The 22,955-nt window shown below is 33.2% G+C and overlaps 2 protein-coding genes and 1 long non-coding RNA gene across 6 annotated transcripts; 2 read left to right on the forward strand and 1 right to left on the reverse strand.

The window, feature by feature from the left end:
* Positions 1–113: 113 nt before the first annotated feature.
* On the reverse strand, positions 114–2,317 carry LOC148565978 (uncharacterized). Its single transcript, XR_015883667.1, has 4 exons — positions 1,522–2,317; positions 1,142–1,279; positions 620–719; positions 114–475 (listed from the first exon to the last, which is right to left on the reverse strand). It is a non-coding gene; the product is annotated as an uncharacterized LOC148565978 (long non-coding RNA).
* A 2,470-nt stretch (positions 2,318–4,787) lies between these two features.
* On the forward strand, positions 4,788–11,706 carry LOC107644138 (uncharacterized). The gene is made up of 4 exons (XM_088487323.1): positions 4,788–4,817; positions 6,550–6,941; positions 9,023–9,183; positions 11,145–11,706. Exons 1-4 carry the CDS (start codon positions 4,788–4,790, stop codon positions 11,222–11,224), a joined length of 663 nt encoding a protein of 220 aa, XP_088343449.1. The 3' UTR covers positions 11,225–11,706.
* A 4,994-nt stretch (positions 11,707–16,700) lies between these two features.
* On the forward strand, positions 16,701–22,327 carry LOC107644139 (uncharacterized). 4 transcript variants are annotated; one of them, XR_015883435.1, is made up of 12 exons: positions 16,701–17,079; positions 17,909–17,971; positions 18,245–18,337; positions 18,478–18,605; positions 18,714–18,909; positions 19,110–19,285; positions 19,709–19,838; positions 19,938–20,098; positions 20,419–20,498; positions 20,615–20,726; positions 20,976–21,406; positions 21,898–22,327. XR_015883435.1 is itself a non-coding variant. In XM_088487793.1 (11 exons), exons 1-11 carry the CDS (start codon positions 16,762–16,764, stop codon positions 21,181–21,183), a joined length of 1,665 nt encoding a protein of 554 aa, XP_088343919.1. In that variant the 5' UTR covers positions 16,701–16,761; the 3' UTR covers positions 21,184–21,771. The 4 variants fall into 4 exon arrangements, 2 of the variants coding, with proteins under 2 accessions (XP_088343919.1, XP_088343918.1); XR_015883434.1 differs by having other exon boundaries at positions 18,478–18,909; XM_088487793.1 differs by lacking the exon at positions 21,898–22,327 and having other exon boundaries at positions 20,976–21,771.
* Positions 22,328–22,955: the final 628 nt, after the last annotated feature.

A 22,955-nucleotide genomic window follows, 5' to 3' on the forward strand; every position in this document is an offset into this window, starting at 1 on the left:
TTTAATTATCAATTTTTTACTAAATTTTTACATCTAAGCCATCAAATATTAAAAAACCATCAACATAAAACTTAGCCCTTAACGCATAAAAGTAAACAACACTTAAACAATAACCAAAATACTCATCAATTCAATATCATAGACAACAACAATAATAAGTAAACAACACTCTCAAATTACTAATTACATCATTTAAAGTTTATTAACTAAGCAGCATCACAACTACAATAAAATAATCACTCTTCACACGTTCGTTCACCATTTTCATCCTCTCCTGTATTTGTTTTTCCGCCAAATTATACGTCTATGGGAAAATGTTGAACTGCATTAAGGCTAAGGGCTGAAGACCAAGTGTAATAAAGCTTAAAACAAATGTTCCTGAAAGAAACAAGAGTGGATAAACAATCTTCTTTGTTTCATTTCCCAGCCAATAATGTATGTCGTACTGAGGAGAGCCAAATTTCGGAAAAACTGCCTGTTTTCCATAAACACAAAAAAAAAGGTATTAATTTCACATACAAAAAAGAGAAAACTACTAAAAATAACATTATGGTGAAGTTGAAATCCAAAAGCAGCAGGGTAAAGTAAAAAATATAGTGAAACAGTGAAAAGATCTTACATTCAGAACTATGTATGTACTTTCAGTATAGAATCTTCCATGGCTTGATTTTGACACTGGAACCAACTGCTGGTTCTCAATATACCAAATTTCTAAGCCTCTAAAATTAAAAATTAAGTGAAAAACAGAAAAGTCGGTAAAAAAAAGAAGAAGTCCATTTTATAACAAAATTTCTTCTTTTATGTGAAACACAAATTTGGAAGAATTAGGAGACAAAGATTAAACTAAAAAGTTAAGTCTCCCGGTTACCACTTCAATGTGCCCACCAACTACTTTTTAAAACAGGCCACTATTAAAATGCAAAAACCAATTTTCAACTTCCTTTCTTAGCATCACCTCAATAACAAAGAAGAAATTCATCTAATGATAGCAATACAAGTTTATTTGTAATTTTCTTTAGCACATCAAAAAAATAAAAAATAAAAAACTGAACCTGAAGATAATTAGAGCATATATAGTCAATACTCAGTAGATTTAACACATAATATAAGGAAATTTAACATAAATGGATTGTAAGGATACGGGTTCACTCCTGCATTTAGGAATGCAGAATCCAAGTCTTTATTGGCAACCAGCATTATCTGTATGCTCTAATATTCCACCAAAATAGTTGATAATGAGATCAATCTTCAATCCAGGATTTATGTTAGTCCTCAGAACCTGAGACAAATGTAAATGATATGATTTCACTTTTCAGACCACATTGTCAAAGCTGGTTTGTAAGATTTAGGGACAAAGCAATGAGAAAGAATGAAACTTGGGGAGTTTATACTGAGAACTAGGTATTATATATAGTAAATAAGCTAAGCAAAGAAAAGCTACCATTGTGCAATAACTAACATCAAACAGAAAACTTGGCATTCAAAGAAGAATAATAATTGAACTAGTGTAGATTACTCAACTGCCAAGCGATTACGGCGATGAATGAAAGCTGTTATCATAGCCCATATCAACTTTTTCCATGTTTCTGTTATAGTTCTTTTCTTATTCAGCTTGATAACTTCTCAAATGAGTTGCAGTATGTTTATTTCTTTTAAGATTTGAATCATTCTATAACATGAATAGTCCATAATTCAAAGTACAAACATCTAAGTCTACTGAGAAGTGACAAGATTGCCCCCACAAAAAACAAGAAATCCAAGCGATTTTGACAAAGGAATAATAAATGCCTGAGATTTATCAAAAAGAACAAAAAAATAAATGAATGTAACAAAATCAACATCACATTCAAGCACAGTGCACGTTACAAATCACAAAATGCTCATATCTAAGCTACTGAAATCACTAAAGACAAGTGGTCAGAGGCCATTCCAACGATCTGAAGTTTCTAAAAGCTTAAAACAAAACAAAACAAAACGGAGAATCTGCAAAGCTTTGATGTATGGAACAAATTGAATGAAAAGAATCTGAGATCAAACCTTGTGTATCTTAATAGTGCATCTTAATTAAAAAGCAGCAACAAAAATTAAAAAGTGAGTTAAATCAAATTATTAATAGTGCATTTAATTAAATGCATGAACAAATCACATTTTAAGAACTACAATAAAATATCAATTGATAAACAATTAAATAAATAAAAATAAAGTACTCTAACTCGTTGAACAAATAACCGAGTAAGGAACTCTTATTTTCAATGGGTTTGCCCATCAAGAAAGCTCTGCTCAAAGTGGAACAAGAGCATGAATAGTTAGACTTAGTCATAGTTAAATATTTATATAAAATTTGTATAAATAGATAGAAAAATGGTATGATGCTAACAGTGTAAATCGTCATGTGATGCTGACAGTAGGTACCACACAATGAGAATAATTCGTGTCTATAAGATGGTTGGGTTGTGATGCTGAAGGTAGCTGTCACACAATGAGAATAATACGTGTCTATAAGATTCTTGGATTGAGAGTCATTTATTCATCTGTTGTAATTGAGTATCATGATTCCCGCGTGAGCTTAATGTCCATATTTGTTTTTTTTTTTTTGGGTCATTACACTACTCACACATCCACACTTTGAGATTTTCTTAAACCTCATCCCAGTATCAGTATCAGTATCAGCAGGGTTTGAATTTGGTGCAGTTTGATTAAGGGGCAATATAATTGCCACTTGGTGTCCATATTTGTTTAAGGAATTGTGTGATGAAAAAGAATTGGACTCCAGAAAAAGTGTGGTTGTTGGGCCTTTTTTTTTGTCGGATAGAGATGGACGGAATTGTGTTAAGATAATGGTAATTGGGTCTCGTTGAAAGATAGAGTAATATTAAAGTATATTGTGCCAAAAAAAGAAATGGTCATTTTAAACAAAAAATAAAAAAAAGAAATGACCATTTAAAAAAAAAAAAGAAAAGAAGCGAAAACTCATTTTCAATCGTTGGTTTAGGGTCGTCGTCACTGAGAAGTAGTGCGTGCAGCATCGTTGCGTGAAGCATCTTCAACAGTTCAATTCCAATAGACGAGCGTCGAGAAGCAGTCGAACACAACATTGCGAAGCGGATCAACGTGACTTTGAGGCTGGTAATGAATTCACATTTTACGATATTTATTTGCTCTATTTGGATGGATTTCATCAACATTTCTTGCATTTATCCATTGAAATAGCATGCTTTTGTGAATTCTTTCCTAATTGTGCTTAATTGTGAAAAACATGCTTTTCATGCTTAAATTGGCAATTTTAATTCACTTTTCTCCCATTCGATGCCTTGATATGTTTATTTGAGTGATTTAAGGTTTTGAAGGCAAGAATGACTTGAGAAAGTGGAAGGAAAGCATACAAAGTGGAAGAATTCAAGAAATGAAGGATTTGTAAAGCTGTCAATCCTGACTACTCGGTACTAAATTGGTCATAACTTGAGTTACAGAGGTCCAAATGAGGCAGTTTCAGTGGTATTGGAAAGCTAACGTCTGGGATTTCAAAATGATATATAATTTGCTATAGTGGACATAAGTTAAAGTGTGCGTACGCATAAGTCAGAAAATAGCAAGTGTGCGTACGCACACACCTGTGTGTACGCACACGTTCTGGCACGTGAGCTCATTAATTGCAAACCGCTAGGGGCGATTTCTGGACCTCCAAAATCCAATCCAACTCATTTCTGAAGCTATTTCAAGCCAAATTGAAGAGGGATGAAGGGGGGAGCACTTAGATTTAGGTTTTTACATGTTTTAGTTAGTTTTTCTAGAGAGAGAAGCTCCCCCTTCTCTCTAGAATTAGGGTTTTTATCTTTATTCTCTCTTTAATTTCTCTCTTCAATTCTTGTTTTATTATAGTTTCATTTACATTTTCATGTTTTATTGCCTTTAATCTCTTAGTTTCCTTTGTTAATTTTATTTTCATGCTACTTTTAGTTTGTGAACACTTGTCACTTTTAATTTCATTTAATGCAATTTTGATATTTTGTCTTTCTTTAATGCTTGTTTGAGTTGTTATTATCATTTTATTACAATTGGTAGCTCTAGATTTATTTTATTACAATTTATGATATTTTTCCTTTTATGCATGCTAGATGTTTGATAAAATGTCTCTTTTAGCTTTTGCCTAGTTTTTCACACTCTTGGCTTGGAATTGGATAATTAGGTGACCTTGAGTCATAGATGTTCATTCGATGTTGTGCTTAGAATAGTTAGTTGGTTTGGTTTCCACTAACGCTAGTCTTTCACTAAGTTAATTAGTGAGTTGATTAAGACTTGTGGATTGAGATCAATTATGCCCTTTTGAATTATTCTCGATGTTAGGATAGACTAATTGGGATTAATTCTTAGCAATTATCATGTTTGTGGTCTATAATTATGATAGGAATCCTTAACTCCCAATCCTTACTAAGAGTTCCTCCTTTTTGCCACTTGAATTACACTTTTGATTTACTTGCTTTGAGCTTTAATTCCTTGCATGCTTCTTTACTTTCGTGCCTTCTAATTTTCTTGTCACTTGCAATCAAAACCCCATGCTTTTCCTCATAGAACACTTCATTGCAATTCCTAGGGAGAACGACCCGGGAGTTTAAATACTATTGGTTATTTGATTTGAATTGTGATTTATTCTTTGATTTAAACTTTGATTGTGAGAGTTCATTATTGGATTGGACTATGCTATTAACGAAGTGGTTCTTATTTTGATTGATTCTAAACCGGCAATAATTCTCACATCAAGTTTTTGGCGCCGTTGCCGAGAAGTTGTAATGGTGCTTGTTATTGGCTATTGTGCATATGTAAATAGTGTTAATAGCTTAATTTTGATTGATTGTAAATATGTTTATATGTGAATATGTGAATAGTTATTTTTGATTGATTGCTTGTTTTTGCTAGTTTTAGAAGTTCATTTTATTTGTTCTTATTACCTTTGGTTTTATTTCCTTTTTGTCCTATGAATTCTCACTCATTACATTGTGAGTTTTGTGCTATTGTGCTATAGGAATTGGGAATTTCAATTGCTTGTTACCTACATGGAATGAAAGGAATTGACAACAAGATGTGGGTGCACAAGCTTTGGAGTCTCAAAAGCCTTGGAGAATACAAGCTTGGGTGAGATTTCAAGGAGGTTTGATGAGAGCTCTCGATAAATCTAACTTAAGGACAATAAACCAAAGTGTTAGGTGGGGGACACCCCACCATGGTAACATTGTTCTTACCCTTTTTCTTGTATATAATTTTGGTTTATTGTATTTTTCTTATTTTGATTTGCTTAGGATTAGTTTAATTTTTGAGTTTAGTAGGTTAATTTGCATGTGGGTCATGAAATTTTGAATGTTTGAAGGTTTTGGGGTTGAGATTTTGATTGAACTAAGGCTTGGTACCTTAGAATTTTAAAATTTTTTTTTTGGAAAACAGGCACCTGTGCGTACGCACCCACTTGTGCGTGTGCACAAGCTTGCATTTTCTGTGTCCTGTGCGTGCGCACTAACCTGTGCGCGCGCACACTAAGGCTTATGCCTTCTGCTCGCAGCGCCAGCACAGCTTGTGCGTGGGGCTCCCCTGTTTCCCTTGACATGTGCGTGCGCACCCGCTTGTGCGTACGCACCCGCTTATGCGTACGCACCCACCCATTTTCTCGCGCTTTTTGTGCGGCCGCACAGCAGTATGCGTCCGCACACTAACTTGAACTCTTTGTTGGGAGCATTGGCATAGCCTGTGCGCGTTCTCCTTCTCTTTTCGTTTCTGTGCGCGTGCACAGACTTGTGTGCGCATGCACACATGATTCCATGTTAAAAAAAAATCGTCCTCTGTGCGTGCGCACAGCTCTGTGAGTACGCACACTTTCATACCACCCTTCTTCCCGTGTTGGCGTTTGCAAAGCATATGCATACGCACTATTGTCCATTTTCCTTTCTGTACGCACGACGCACTCTCAATTCACCATCCTCTGTTGGGAGCACCGGCACAGTTGGTGCGTCCGCATTTCCCCCTTAGATGAGAACCGTGTGACTCCTCAGTACCCCTTTCCTCCTTCCCCAACGTTCATCCCTATCCTCTCCTTCTCCGTTTCAACGCCCACCACCCACCAACGAACCAACCGCCGCCGCTCACTACCACCGGCGACCATCCAGCCACAACCCTTTCTCTTCTCCTTTCGTCTTCTCTGAGCCATCCAACACCCACCATCTTCCTTATCACCACCGCGAAGTTCTCTACTTCTGTTTCAAATCTCCATCATTGTCCATCCGCTCTGCAACCGCGGCTTTCTCCTCCTCTCTTTCTTCTTCTTCCCCTCGCCTTCCCTCCGCAAGTCCACAACACCGCCGCGCCCCTTTCTTTTCTTCTTCCTCTCTTCTCACCTTCGCCGCGGGGTCACCACAACAACCAGACCATCACTCCTTCTTCATCACCCTCTTCAGCCTTCCCTGACCTCCAACCATCACCGTCGACCACGACCCTCTTCCTTCTTCTTCCCTTCGCAGCGCCGCCATTGCAACCTCCTTGGCTCAGCGCCGAACCAGTCTCTAGCCACACCAACCTCTTCTCATCTCTCCACGAACCCTGATCCACACCCCTGTCCGAACCCTGGAGCCGCCTAGGGCGATTGAACCTTCGGCGACACCACCCAGCACGCCTCAACACCTTCACTGTTTCGACGCCTCACCTCTGCGATTCCACCATCGCCGCACCCTCCTCGCCGAACCACATGCTGAGCACCACCGCACCCCAGGAGCTTACCCCTGCATCTCAGCCTCTGTTCCGCCACTGCCGCTTCTGCCTGCACCCCTGTTGAAGCCGCCACCTCTGGGCCGGCATCCATCTGCTTCCGAACCCCCCTGTTGCTCCATCCCTCCACCTCTGCTGCTGCACAACCCCCGCTTCCCCTATTTTGGCGTTTTTCTTTTCTATTCTTCAAACAGGTTTTAGTTTAACTTCTCTTTGTTTTCTTATCTGATTTACTTAGTTAGATTCGGATTTCTGTTTAGTGGATTCTAGGTTGTTAGGATAGGTTAGTTTAGTTTATTGGATTTTGATTTTAGCTTCAAGTGTTGGAAAAAAATTCTGTTTGCTGATGAATATTGCTGTTCGGGTTGCTGTTTATGATGTGGAATCACTGATTCTGATTTGATTTTTCTGATTGAATTGATGGTTAAATTGCTGTTGAGTTCATTTGGTTAGTTGTTTGACCGATTTTCTGTTGAACTTCTGAGATATTGCTGCTGGAATGGAAAACTTTCTTTGTTTGAAATTGGTTTCTTGAAGCTGCATAGTATTTTTGTTGCTTTATTCTTGCTGAGGGCTGCTATGAATTTCAATTGTGATTGATGCTATACTCTTGCTGATGGCTGTTGTTTGGAATGCACAATTTCTGGATTTTGTTTGCAGTGATGACAATTTTACTTAATGCATGAATTGAAGTTGTATTGCTGCTATTTTGTGCCAATTTGAACCTAATCACTTGACTCAGGATGCTTATTTGTTTAAGTTCATGTTGAATACTTGTGATTGGGTATGGACTTCAAAGAAAGAAATGCTGATTGAGTCCATTATTTTTCTGCATTGTTACTGTTTTGCTGCTGTATCTTGAGCCATTATTTGCTCATTGTTGCTGGTTGGATTGATTTTAATTGTTTGCTCATGTTTTCTTGCTGGAATTGGCTTATTTACTTACTTCCTATGAATTCATTATGATTTTTTGTGCTTTTAACTGTCAAAGAATTCATATGGAATCTGAATTGATTGTTTGAGTTTGGGGAAATAGGCCAATTTACTACTGAAATGCTGCCGAAATTTATCTTAATCTGTTTTCAATATTCATCTTTGATTCAATTAATTGATTGAGTTGGTATTTCATTGCTTTTGGTTTTCAACTGTTGTTAACTCAATTGAGTGACTATCCGGCTGATTGCTTCTTTGTTTTGGTTGTTGAATGTTGAGGTTTTTGCATTCACTACTCCGCTGCTATTCTATTTGATTGCCCAATTAAGCTGCATTGTGTTGCTTGAGCAAACAAGTTCTATTTGACGAATTTCTGTGTTAAAATAGACCCTTGTTTGCTACATGATCTCTGATTGCCTCAAGAACTTCTTTGCAAGTTTTAGTCATGCTTCTAACATTCTTTGCTTGTTTGTAATGCTAATTTACTTCTATGCATTGAATAGTTCAAGTGAATTTTTAAATTGACCATAAACTTGAAATTCTTTGGAAAATTTGAGCCTCTTTTGCATAAACTCACAAGATTGAAGGTTTTACATCTAAGTGGCTGAATTGATTCATTTTATTTTTGCCTAACTTTCATTAAGTCACTTAGATCATGAGGTTTTCAATTCTTGTTTCAACTTGTGACTTTTATGCTTCCTTGGAATTTGGTGTTTGAATATTCCTTGAGTAACTTATTCTCAATAGTTTTAACTTGCCAACACCAAATTGTTTTAATTCATGCCAACTACTTGTGATTGATATTTACTTGATTATGTGCTCTACACATACATGTGCATCACTTATTTTGGCATTTTGAATTGTTTAGAAGTGAATACAAACTTGCTTGTTTTGAAATTTTTGAAACTTTTTGGAATCAAGGAACTTGTGACTATGCACCTAACTTTTGATTTTTTCTTCCATTTCTTTTACTAACTTTTCCCTTCTTTTTACATAACATTTAACTTTTGTTTTCTTTTTCAACTAACTTTTTCTTTTCCTTCACCTAACTTTAAATTTTCTTTTCTCTTTCAATCAACCATTTTTCCTTTTTACTTAACTTTCTTTTTACTTTTCAACTAACATTAACTTTTAACCGTTTTCTTTCTCTTTGTGCATAGTAACAATGCTCCTTCCTTCTTTTATTCTTTGAGAACAAGCAAGTTAGCTTCCCTCACGTTCTGAATTTGATTGGAAGTTGTTTATGTTTGATTTAATTTGATTCTCATGTATGCTTCCATTCAAATTTTTATTATCTGTTCACTTCATATGTTGTTTTGTGACTTAGCTCTTTTCTTTTTAGCATCACCATCATTCTTGCAGCCACTCTATCGCCTAACCCACCAGCTGAAGGTGGAGGTGACACAATGACGACTCCTTCCACTCCGCATGATCGTGAGCACCGAGGACGGTGCTACATCTTAAGTGTGGAGAGGTTGTACATCTTCAGCAAGTGCATTTTGGGTGACAATTTTCATTTCTGAACACTTTATTAATATAGTTTCTTTTTATGTTTTTTTGGTACTTTGTATATATTTTATCCTTTTGAGAAATTTTTTACTTAGTTTATTGCACTTTTCAATTTTGCTTGTACATAACTTAGTATTATATAGTAGTTATGCATATTTTGACATTTTGCTCTTAATTTTGGCTTGTACATATGCTTTTTGGTTTTTAGTCTTGATTGTGATTTGGGATGATGTGATGATTGCACCTAAGTTTGGTTTCCTATATACTTGCTATTTTGGTTTGATTGAAATTAGAAATTAAACTTAGGATTTTTGACTTTTTCCATCCAATCACACTATATACATATATAGAATAAATGTTAGTCAAATTAATGAAGTTTCCAAAAAGCTTACTTTTTATATAGGGCATTGAAATTCAAATTGAAATGAGCTGAAATCTTTTGAAACTTGCATGATTTATACATTGTGGAATATGGTTTTTGAGTTGAAGAACATACAACATGTGAGTTTTTGAGCCTTATTGTGTGGTTATACCATTTGACCATTTATTTCATTCTTGTGTGTTGCTCTTCTCTATGATTGCAATCTTGGGTTTGTTTAATTCTATATATCCATTGTTTAATGTATATTTATGCATTTATGTGATTGATGCCATTATTTCTTTATAGCTCACTTAACCTAAATAGCCTACCATTTCATTCACCTTTATTTACCACTTTGAGCCTATGAATGCCCCCTTTTTGTTCTTTATTTTGCCACATCATTAACCTTAAGCGAAAAATAATTAATTGTCCTATTTGAATCTTTGAGTAGCTTAAGTTAGTGAGAGTGTGTGATGTTTAAGTGTGAGAAAAATGTGGGAACTTTGATTGATGAATAGGTGTTTTAATTGTTGTTGAAAAATATTGAAAATTTGGGGTGCATACTCATGTAATATTATAGAAACCATATGCATTGATATGTTGGTATATATATATTATGTTCAAAAAAAAAAAAGAAAAAAAAGAAAAAAAAAGAAAAAAAAAAGAGAAATAATGAAAAGGGGTCAAAATTACCCCAATATGAAATTCAATAATAATCAATGTATATGTGATGGAATTGAATTTGATGCATGAGTGTGTGTATAGGTAAAAGTGAGATTGTGGGTAGTTAAGTTTGATATTAGAAGTTTATAGGTTGTGTGTGTATTAGGTGATAATTTAGGCTAATCAAAGATTCAAATGCAAGCTCACCTAGCCATATATACATCCTTATCTTTAACCTTAGCCTCATTACAACCTTGAAAAGATCTCATGATTTTTGCATATGTACATTAAATTTTTGTTGATTAGTTAGATGAAGAGCAAACTTTAGAAAACATGATTAAAGGAGAATTGAGTGGATTGACCCTAAACACTTAAGTGATTAGAGTGCATACACATATCCGGTGAGGGTTCAATCACTCAATCCCATATTTTCACCTTTGATCATTGTTATCTTGCAAGTTTTCTTAAATTCTTTTATATGACTCAATTCAATTGTGAATGTGATTTGGTTATGATTACTTTAGCCCTTGGTTGTATATAGATGCTTTCTTGAAAATTGATTTATTTGGACTAATTAAATACATATAGATAGTTAGATAGTATAGTTACATACATATAGATAGATTGCATATAGATAGTTACATTGAATATTTGTTGATTCTCCTTCTTCTTTTCCTTTGGTATAGCATGAGGACATGATATTGTTTAAGTGTGGGGATGTGATGAATCCACATTTTACGATATTTATTTGCTCTATTTGGATGTATTTCATCAACCTTTCTTGCATTTATCCATTGAAATAGCATGCTTTTGTGAATTCTTTCCTAATTGTGCTTAATTGTGAAAAACACGCTTTTCATGCTTAAATTGCCAATTTTAATTCACTTTTCTTCTATTCGATGCCTTGATATGTTTATTTGAGTGATTTAAGGTTTTGAAGGCAAGAATGGCTTGAGAAAGTGGAAGGAAAGCATACAAAGTGGAAGAATTCAAGAAATGAAGGATTTGTAAAGTTGTCAATCCTGACCTCTCAATACTAAATTGGTCATAACTTGAGTTACAGAGGTCCAAATGAGGCGGTTTCAGCGGCATTGGAAAGCTAACGTCTGGGGCTTCAAAACGATATATAATTTGCTATAGTGGACATAAGTTGAAGTGTGCGTACGCACAAGTCAGAAAATAGCAAGTGTGCGTACGCACACGTCCTGGCACGTGAGCTCATTAATTGCAAACCGCTGGGGCGATTTCTGTGCCCCCAAAACTCAATCCAACTCATTTCTGAAGCTATTTCAAGCCAAATTGAAGAGGGATGAAGGGGGGAGCACTTAGATTTAGGTTTTTACATGATTTAGTTAGTTTTTCTAGAGAGAGAAGCTCCCCCTTCTCTCTAGAATTAGGGCTTTTATCTTTATTCTCTCTTTAATTTCTCTCTTCAATTCTTGTTTTATTGTAGTTTCATTTACATTTTCATGTTTTATGCCTTTAATCTCTTAGTTTCTTTTGTTAATTTTACTTTCATGCTACTTTTAGTTTGTGAACACTTGTCATTTTTAATTTCATTTAATGCAATTTTGATATTTTGTCTCTCTTTAATGCTTGTTTGAGTTGTTATTATCATTTTATTACAATTGGTAGTTCTAGATTTATTTTTATTGCAATTTATGATATTTTTCTTTTTATGCATGCTAGGTGTTTGATAAAATGTTTCTTTTAGCTTTTGTCTAGTTTTTCACACTTTGGTTTGGAATTGGATAATTAGGTGACTTTGAGTCATAGATGTCCATTCGATGTTGTGATTAGAATTGTTAGTTGGTTTGGTTTCCACTAACGCTAGTCTTTCACTAAGTTAATTAGTGAGTTGATTAGGACTTGTGGATTGAGATCAATTATGCCCTTTTGACTTATTCTCGATGTTAGGATAGACTAATTGGGATTAATTCTTAGCAATTATCATGTTTGTAGTCTATGATTATGATAGGAATCCTTAACTTCTAATCATTGCTAAGAGTTCCTCCTTTTTTGCCACTTGAATTACATTTTTGATTTACTTGCTTTGAGCTTTAATTCCTTGCATGCTTCTTTACTTTCTTGCCTTCTGATTTTCTTGTCACTTGCAATCAAAACCCCATGCTTTTCCTCATAGCCAATAATATGACACTTCATTGTAATTCTTAGGGAGAACGACCCGGAAGTTTAAATACTCTTGGTTATTTGATTTGAATTGTGATTTATTTTTTGATTTAAACTTTGATTGTGAGAGTTCATTGTTGGGTTGGACTATGCTATTAACGAAGTGATTCTTATTTTGATTGATGCTAAACCGGCAATAATTCTCACGTCAGTAACTAGCGACGGTCGTCTCCGGTGAGAGATAAAGAGAAGGTTGGGACTGAGAGGATCTGTCGTAACCTAATTAAAAGGGTTAAGTACTTTTTTTGTCCCTAAGGTCCGGGGGAAAAATCAAAATTATCCTCAACCTTTTTTTGTTATTAAAATCATCCCCAACGCTCAGAAATGCTTTAAAATCATCCTCCCCTCCATTAAACAAAATTTAATGACACTTTTGGCCCTGAAGCCTTTGACGCTTCGTTTTTATTCCCAGGAAAAGGCTTCATTGTTTGATTAACATTACACACTTTGAAACTAATCTTTCACCTTCAATGATGCCCTAACAGAGGTTCGTGGTCGCCTGAGGAGTAGCGCTACTGCATTTGGATTGCGTGTGCAAGAGTGTGAGAAGAGGTCATTCTCGTGTAGTTATCTCGAATCAGGTATGTATTCACTATTTGTTTCGGTTTTGTGGAGCATGTACTTAATAATGTGTGATGGGTTTTGGTGGTTTACAAAAACTGGTAGGGTGTGATTTATAGTTTTTAGTGTTTTCGTTTTAGGGGATGAGAACCTTTAACCTAACTATCTACACTCGATTTGAATATGACAATGGGGCATTGGAGTATGATTCCAAAAATTTTCAATTTAATTTTTAAAGTTTTAATGATCTCAATTTAATTTTTAAATTTTTCAATTGATTCTGTGATGGAAATGATCGCAGGAACTAACGTGATTAAAATTTAAAAAATTTAAAAACTAAATTGAGATAATTAAAATTTCAAAATCTAAATTGAGATTCGAGTATAACTTCCCTAGCTAAAACGAGTATTTCTTTTTTGGTTAATACTCAAATTCGTCCCTGAAAGATCACGCGATTTTCATTTTCGTCCTCGAATGATTTTTTTAATCAAATTAGTCCCTGAAAGATAAAATGTAAGTCAAATTTGTCCTTCTGTCCGTTGGATGATGACATGGCACGTTAAGTGCCACGTGTCACTTGACATGTAAAAAAGTTTTTTATAGTCAAAATAGTCCTTGAAAGTCCAGATGTAAGTCATTTTCATTTCTCAAATTTTAAAAATTAGTCAAACTAGTCCTTATTCTTATATATTTTTTTTATTTTTCTTCATAATATTAAATTTGAAATATCTTTTGATACTACTAATTTTAATAGAAATGTAATTGACAAATAAAACATTAGTAATTGTATATTTTCTTCTTAAAATTTTTTTCAATAAAATTATCTCTCTCATTTAATTCTTCTCAAAATCTCTCTTATTCTTTTCTATTCTAAAACTTTTTTCTTACATTATTACATTTTGCTAGAATATATATATATATATATATATATATATATATATATATATATATATATATATATATATATATATATATATACTCAAAATTAAAATGTATGTATTTATTAACCTAAATAAAGTTATATGCTCAAAATCAAAATTTATGTATGTTAAATTAAACAAAGTTATACCACTATTTTTTTTCTACTACATCTTTTTAAAACATATAGGATGTAATGGTATAACTTACATATAGGATGTAATGGTATTACTTACATATACCATAATGGAAAAAAAAAAGATGTAGTAGAAAAAAAATAGTGATATAACTTTGTTTAGTTTAACATATATAAATTTTGATTTTGAGCATATAACTTTGTTTAGGTTAATAAATACATACATTTCAATTTTGAGTATATATATATTCCAGCAAAATGTAATAATGTAAGAAAAAGGTTTTAGAATAGAAAAGAATATGAGAGATTTTGAGAAGAATTAAAGAAGAGAGATAATTTTATTGAAAAAAATTTTAAGAAGAAAATATACGATTACTAATGTTTTGTTTGTCAATTACATTTCTATTAAAATTAGTAGTATCAAAAAATATTTCAAATTTAATATTATGAAGAAAAAATAAAAAAATTATATAAGGACTAGTTTGACTAATTTTTAAAATTTGAGGGATGAAAATGACTTACGTCTAGACTTTTAAGAATTATTTTGACTATAAAAATTTTTTTTACATGTGACACTGACCTGCCACGTGGCACTGAACGTGCCATATCATCATTCAACTGACAGAATGATTAACTTGACTTACATTTTATCTTTCGAAAACTAATTTGATTAAAAAAATTCTTCGAGGACGAAAATGAAGATCGCGTTATTTTTGAGGGTCGAATTTGAGTATTAAGTATTAACCCATTTCTTTTCTCTAATCTTAGTTTAGAACTAGAACATTATGCTACGGCTATGAGACGAGAATTTAGAATTGAGAATTAGAAACCCGGCTCATCCTTAAACGCTCCTTGTTAAGTATGGAGTGCTGCACACCTTGTGAATTCGTAAATCTGAACTCTTCATTTATTACATTTTATTTGAATGGTCTGGATTTAAAAAGGTAACCTGTTAATCAGGTTAATCATTTTTTGATAAGTTTTAGATTTTTTTTTTGTAAGTCTCAGGTATTGGGCTGAAGTTCAAAATAAAAAAAATAGTATATAAATATTAAAAACAACATGTCTGTAAAAAAAATTATTAGACTTTAGAATTAAAATAAATAATACATAAAAAATAAGTTGAAAATTCATGTACTAAATCTAGAAAAAAAAGATATATTAGAATTTTAAAAAAATAATATTAAATATATATTATGTATATAATATTAAAATTTAAATAAATTTTGTTTTGTGTGAAATAAAATTATAATATTAAATATAAACTCAATGCTAAAAAATTTTGTTTTATGTGAAATAAAATTATAATATTAAATATAAATACAATGATAAAAAATTTTGTGTTATATATATATAATTTTATTTTGTGAGAAATAAAATTAAAACATTAAATATGAACAGAATGATAAAAGATTTTGTATTATACTAATTTAATTAAAAAACATATATACAACGTAAAAAGTAAACAAACATATAATAATTTTATTTTGTGCGAAACAAAAATTCATATAAGTTTTTATTAACAATTTTTTTATTGAAATATGTCATTTTACTATATTTATAATATATTATTTGGGATAATTATATTATTTTAGTTAATATATATTATTTAAAAAAATATTTAAAATTTATTATTTTGTATTAAGAATATTATTAAAAATATATTATTAGTTTTTCTTAAAATAATACTTTTTTTTTTGGTTCAAATACTATGACAATAAATTTTTTTTACGTAACTGCGTCTACTCAATAAATATTATATTCATTTATTTTTATATTGTATGTAAAATAAATAATTAATGTTTAAAAAAGTTAATAAAAAAAAGTATTCTTTTTTTTTACCAACTCTTAGGTGAATATAGAGACTATGTCATTTGAACTATAACTCGTTGGCAAAAAAAGAAATACTCTTAATTATATATTAATAAAACAATTATTTATTAGGCTCATTCTTATACAAATAAAAATTTTTCTTAGTTTTATATATGTAATATTTTATACCAATTAGCTTCAAAATTTAATTATTTTTTGAATAAATTAATAAAAATAATACAAATAATTATTTAAATATAATTGTATTTTAATTTTTCATTCTATTACGTACACGTTGAGAATAATTTGAAATAAAAGATAATGGACTTGTTGTAACTGTCATGTATTTTGTGCTTTGATTGCGTTGTCATCTGAGAATCATGGCGCCTTCATGGAGACCGGGTTCTTCTACAGAATTAGTTTTACGTTTGGAGTTAGCCAACCAGCAGCGACAACAGACAGCATCTTCCTTTTCTATGGCAGCAATTTTTCGGACTTTGAAGGTCCATTTATGGTAGACGTGGAATGGGGTGGGTTCAAGAGCGTCAAAATCTGTGGCTAGACAGAACAATAGTGGAAGCACCTGCTAGCAAACAAAACAATGAAAATGCTTGAAGACATCACATCAACAATAATAGAATAACGAGGAAGTCGATCAAATTTTTCTGAGTACTTTTCTGGTGTAAAGATAGTCCTGTGTTAAACGAGCGAATTAGTTTTTTTTGTTAGTGCCGTTTGTTTGTTCAGCCCATGACAAAAAAAATAACAATAATAAATAAATTTAATTTACCTAATTACTTTTGATAGCAGGTTAACTTTTAAAGAGTGCTGCACTCTCTACTTTACCTAGAGTGCACTAGCTTTCGCCTTAGAAACCCTCCTAAAACCTCCAATTATTCTGAAGAAACTTTCCGTTTCCCTCTCATTACCGATGCCATTGATAAACACATATTCATCACTACCCACATATTCCTTCTCCTCCAATGCACCATCACCTTCAACTCTTGCTGTTGCTACCTTGGGATTCTTCAGCACCACCGCCACACCTTCTAAGTTCCTCCGCAAAACAACAAGCCATAGTCACATCCCAAGTTTCGGTTTTCCCGCAACCAGGAACACCCCTTTTTCCCGTTATGCTTCGACCATCAGAGCCAAAGCTGGAACCAGCGATTACTATTCCGTCTTGAATGTTAGCCGCAATGCTACTCTTCAAGAAATCAAGGCCTCCTATAGGAAGCTAGCTCGCAAGGTAACCTTCCCCCTTTTCAAGAAATTTATTTTTCTAGGGTTTCTGGGGTGTCGAATTTTAATGTGTTTTTGGCATGTTTAGCTGGTAATTCAAATGGGTTGTTGGGAAATGGTTGAAGAGGAAGAAAGATGAAATCTAGGGTGCTGAAAGTTTTTTTTTTTTTTTTTTCTTTGGTGTGGTTGAGTAAGTAGAAGTCTAAGATGAAAAGCTTGAAATGAAAATCAATCTACACTATTTTGGTATAGGAAAATATGAGATGGTATAATAATAATTTAAAAAAAAAAACGCACTTTCATTGTGGAGCATATCTACCGGTGAAATGTGTTCTTATTCTATGTCTCATCTTCTATTTTACACTTCAAAAGTTAAAACTACTCAACCAAGGAGACATGAAGATGAAGAAGCATCCTTTTATTTTGGAAGCCGAAATATGTTTCCTTACTCTATATATATATATATACACACTGGATCAATGAAACTCCATTGGCTGATCTGAACTAAAGAAAAGCTAAATTGGAAAGAAAGAGTAGAGGATGAAATGTTTTAGTTGGTCACTTGGCCTTCTTTGTTCAAATAATGTACTCTATTCTTTATATAGTTCTATTTCATCAAGCTATTTGCATTTTCTGGATGATTCCATTCTCTTTATGCCTCAATGCACCTGGACTCATTGCCATTAGTAATTTTAAATTGTTAACTTTTTGTGTTGTGATTTATCAATTTAACTGAATTATATAGTATAAAAGTTGTATTAAAATGTTTGTCGAGCCATTTGGTGCATTAATAGTTCTTGTAACATTTCTTTTTTTTTTTTTTTTTTTGAGATTAGTACCATCCAGACAAACGTCCTGGGGCAGAGGAGAAGTTCAAGGAAATAAGTGCTGCATATGAGGTAATTCTTCTCCCCCTTGAACAGTATGTTTATGTTAGTAAAATGTGGCTCTGATAGGACATCATCATTCTTTTATCTTTTGCTATACTATCCTATATATGATTTATCTTTTTGAGCATTAGCAGTGTAAAATTTTCTTTATCTTGTATATGCAGTTGGATCTGAATTAGTTAATTTATAGTTAATCATATTGTGTCATGGATGATAATTTTCATATTTACTATATTTTATTGTTCCCTCTTTTATTCTTATGGTAACAAAGCATGTGTATAGGTCCTATCAGATGATGAGAAAAGATCTTTATATGACCGCTTTGGTGAGTCAGGTCTACAAGGAGAAAATGGAGGGTCAGCCAGTGCTTCTGGGGTATGTTTAATTTCAAGATTATGTTCCCTTCAATGTTTGAATGAAATGAACCTAATATGCTTTGATATGTTGAATTGTTAATTGGTTATAAAGTCCTAGAGTTAACATCTGTTCCTGCTGATGTGTTTTGAATTGACCAGGTTGATCCGTTTGATTTATTTGACGCATTCTTTGGCCGCACTGATGGAAATGGAATGTTTGGAGAAAGTGATGAAGGGGGCATGAACTTCAGTTTTAGAAGCAATAGAAGCCGTGGCCTTGATATTCGGTTGCCATCTTCTCAATTTGATTTTGTCTTATGTTTACTTGTATGCTTGACCAATTTCTGTCAGAACACAAAATGTATAGAAATAACTTTATATATTCTGGCATGCAGGCATGATCTTTATTTGAGCTTTGAAGAATCAATTTTTGGAGTACGGAGGGAGATTGAAGTTTCTTGTTTTGAGCCATGTAATGATTGTGATGGTACAGGAGCTAAATCAAGGAATTGCATTAAAATATGTACAAATTGTGATGGCAGAGGAGGAGAAATGAAAAGTCAGAAAACACCCTTTGGAATCATGTCTCAGGTAATTTAATTGAATCATATTTTATGCTATCAGTATATTTTATATCTATGCAGGGATCTCTCCTTCTCTTCTGTACATTCTTTACTCTCTTGATTTATTTTCCAATTAAAAATAATTAATTAGGTAGGGACTATACTAGATTATATTCAAATTATTTGAGACTATTCCAAAGGGAAGATATTTTGCTGTGTGGAATTCAGGTTTCTACCTGCTCTAAGTGCGGTGGTATTGGCAAGATAATCACTGATCATTGTCGAAGGTGTGAAGGTAGTGGTCAGGTGAAATCTAAACGAACAATGGAAGTGGTCATTCCTCCTGGTGCCAGTGATGGAGACACAACACAAATTCGAGGGGAAGGGAATTTTGATTCAAGGAGGTTAGCAGAATGACAATGAATATTTTTGCTTTCAACTATACACTCCCAATGGATGATTGTTTGTCTGATTATGTAAAGCTTTGCATTAAAAATATTAATTGGCAGCATGCATAAAACATTTGCTTAATATTTTCTTGATTTACTCTTTACAAAATTAATAAATATGAAATTGATTACACATATGGATGGCTACCTTATCAAACTCACGGTTTTAAACAAAGCACCAACTAATTTACCATGGAGGGCTTACTAGCATTATGAGGAGTTCAGCTCGGAATCTGAGAACCAAGATTACTTGTTTAAAAATAAACTTGGGTCTTACTTTTTCTCAGATTATTGGCTTGCAACCAGGAACAGAAAGACAGTTAGAATCACCATGTATTGAACTCATATAGGTGCTAACTATCAGTTTCATCTTTTCAGGCATATAAGCGGGGATCTGTTTGTAGTTCTCCATGTAGATGAAAAGCAGGGTATTTGGAGAGAGGGTCTTCATTTGTACTCAAAGATTAATATTGACTTTACAGATGCAATACTGGGATCTGTTAAAAAGGTAAACTTAGCTAACCCAATCATTCATGGCATTAACCAATGTCTGCAGCTTCTATATGCCTTTCAAACTTGTTCTGACCTTAAACTTAGGTGACTTCAGGTAGAAACTGTTGAAGGCTTAAGGGATCTCCAGATTCCATCTGGGGTTCAGCCTGGAGAGGCAGTAAAGTTGTCACGTTTGGGAGTTCCAGACATGAATAGACCATCTTTTCGAGGCGATCATTACTTCATTGTGAATGTTCTGATTCCTAAAAATATCAGGTTTGGAATTCTTTTATCTGTAATTTCACAAGACTACTGGAAAATTCTTAGTTTTTGGAGCTTCGTGATAGAAAATTTGTCTTTTTTATTTTGGGGTTGTGAATTTCTGTATTATTTTATTTCACTTACCCTTTCTGTCTATAATCCTATAAATAGAACTGCCGAGTTTGAATTTCTTTGAGTGGCAAAATCGGTGTAGTTTCATGAGAGCGTCTGGCTTCACAAGAGAAAGAGATCAAAATATGATGTCTTCGTTACTTATGTTTCTTGAAGTTTCTTGTAATTTTCTTTTTGTTCTCCTTATATCCTGCTTGTTTCAGTGCTACCGAACGCGTGCTTGTTGAACAGTTAGCCTCACTAAGAGCATCTAAATATGATTCATTGTCTTCTAAGGACACTGGTAATAGTTTGTTTTACTTGGATACTTTTGGACTAAAGCTATCCGTTAACATACATATACGAACATGTAAAAACAAGAAGAATATTATGACATTTTTTTGCATCCATGTTTTCTAGGGATATCCCAAGGAAAATTCAAAGAATTCAATATGGATCCAAAATATCAAGATTCAAGCAAGCGAACTAAACATGTTGGTTCTCTGTGGACATCAATTCAGAATTTCTTAAGGTATAACTCTGAACTGTGCTATATGTGCTATCTGTAGTTGTAAACAATCATGAATAATTGCTCAATTCGTTCAGAATTGCACTGCATAAGATAGCTTTTCAGACTTGTCAACAGTTTCTTCTCTTGAACAAAATAATATCATCATTCTGATTTGGATAAACTGAAGATACTCAAAGCTATTGACCAAACTAATATTCTTAACAGAAGTTATTCATGAGAAAATACTTTAATCTATTCTTTAATCGACAGGAGAGGACAGTCTGAAGAGAAGTTTGCATCAATTAGCTTGGATACATCGATGTCATATTGTAGATTCAGCCACCAAAATTATTCAGTCCTAGATTCCTTTGTTGTTTTCTTAATAATTTGTCTTTTAGCATCCATTGCAAACTCTAAGTATTCATTATTTAGGAAAAGAACCCAGTCCCTCATAAGAGAGCAGAGTGAGAATAATTGAGGAGGTGCTTGTTAAGAAAACTAGGAAATAAGAAGGGAAGTGAAAGTGTGGAATGGGATGAAAATACTTTGATTTTCCTTCCGCGATGCTTTGTAGAGAATGTGGAAGTGGGTGAGAAATCAGTTTCAGCTTATTGTCATGCTACAGGAGATCAAAACTGTCGGAGTAGAGCGAGAGAAAGTCACACTCTCAAACACGCCGAGTTTTTGTATACGAAGCAACTGTAAGTAATTTTCTTCTCAAATCCTCTCCTGCATTCTTTTTAAGCTCGGGTACACACCAAAACCTTTGAGCTTGATTGGGCACATTGTCTGTTTACTCCTTTGTAGTTTGTTCCCTTTTGTCAGAACCATGCTCAAGATTGAGTTTTAGTCTTAACAATCATCAGCAGCTTATGTTGACACATATTCCTTCCTACTATTTTTAAGAAATGAGATTATACTGAAATTTTATTTTGAAGTTAGCATACTGTTGAAATCCTAAACATGTTGTAAGCTTGTAAAGTGAAGAATAGAAAGTGTCATACTCATACATCATGTAAATGATTGAGATTCTTCAAAAATGTATTTGGATAAATCACTTCAGGTATATAGTTGAAACTGTCATATCTGTTGTTTTCATGTGAAAACTAAAAGCTGGATAATTTCTTTCTGCAAGTAGTTGAAGTTGTGTGGACCAATAATTCCAATAATTTATTGAAGTATTGTTTTACAGTGTGATATGACATGCATAAACTTGCTACAAGACTACAAATTTGTCATGTGACTCAGCAGAGACTTTATTGATCGAAAATATTGTGGCAGTGAGATATTATGACTATGGTGTAGAAGTTGGAGAATCTGAAATAAAGTTAGAAGTATTATGTATACAATCTGGCACACCCAGTGTCATGCATTTATTTGCCTATAGTATGCAAGGTGTGGTACACAAATCATGACTATCTAATATTGGTTTGGCCATGTCCTAAGCTTACATGTGAATTTGTCTGCACAAAAGTTGTTGCATTGCTAGATGAAAGAAGTGATGAGATCATTTAGTATCAATTGAAATGTACTTTTAATATGGAACTTGTCATTATAGGATTAACACAAACATTTCTCTTTGAAAGAAATCAAGGCTTAGAAAGATTGCTTTTAGCCTCAAACCCCACTTGTGGACTCAAAAAGCTATGCCATTTCAATTTCATGCAATTTGCTATCTTTTGAATTTGGAATGAGTACAAGCGACCAAACAGGCATTTAGGATATTAGATAGACTTCAATATTTTATACTTGTGTCACTTTGGACTCGTTAAAAAAAGAGACAAAATTTAGCATTTGTAGTTCTAAAAAGTAACTCAAAGTAGTCCCCAGGATGAGGTTGTTACTTGTTAGAACTAGGAACCAATTTGAATAACTAAAATGACTCCTTTGACTGGGTCACTTTCCTGTAACTTGAGAGAATGAATTGTTAATGTCTTAATTCTATTGACTGGAATGAACTGCATTTACGATTTCAAAGATCAAAATATTCGATGTTTTATTCAAATGCATATCATATCAACCAAGATTTGTTTCTTTTGCATCCTGGACAGATATTTTTGCGGTGTTACATTACATAGTGCCCTCAGAATTCATTATCATTAGTGATACCTATTGAAATTGAAAACTTTAAACCGCTTTGGACCTTCAATAATACAGATGCGAGTCAACTTCATAAGTCCGAGCATTTTTTAAGGTGGCATATAAGAGCTCAAACTTAATTTTCAAACTATGAAATAATAGCCACTTCAG

This window comes from Arachis ipaensis, chromosome B5 (assembly GCF_059453495.1).
Source record: "Arachis ipaensis isolate K30076 ecotype BB chromosome B5, ASM5945349v1, whole genome shotgun sequence".
Lineage (NCBI taxonomy): Eukaryota > Viridiplantae > Streptophyta > Magnoliopsida > Fabales > Fabaceae > Arachis > Arachis ipaensis.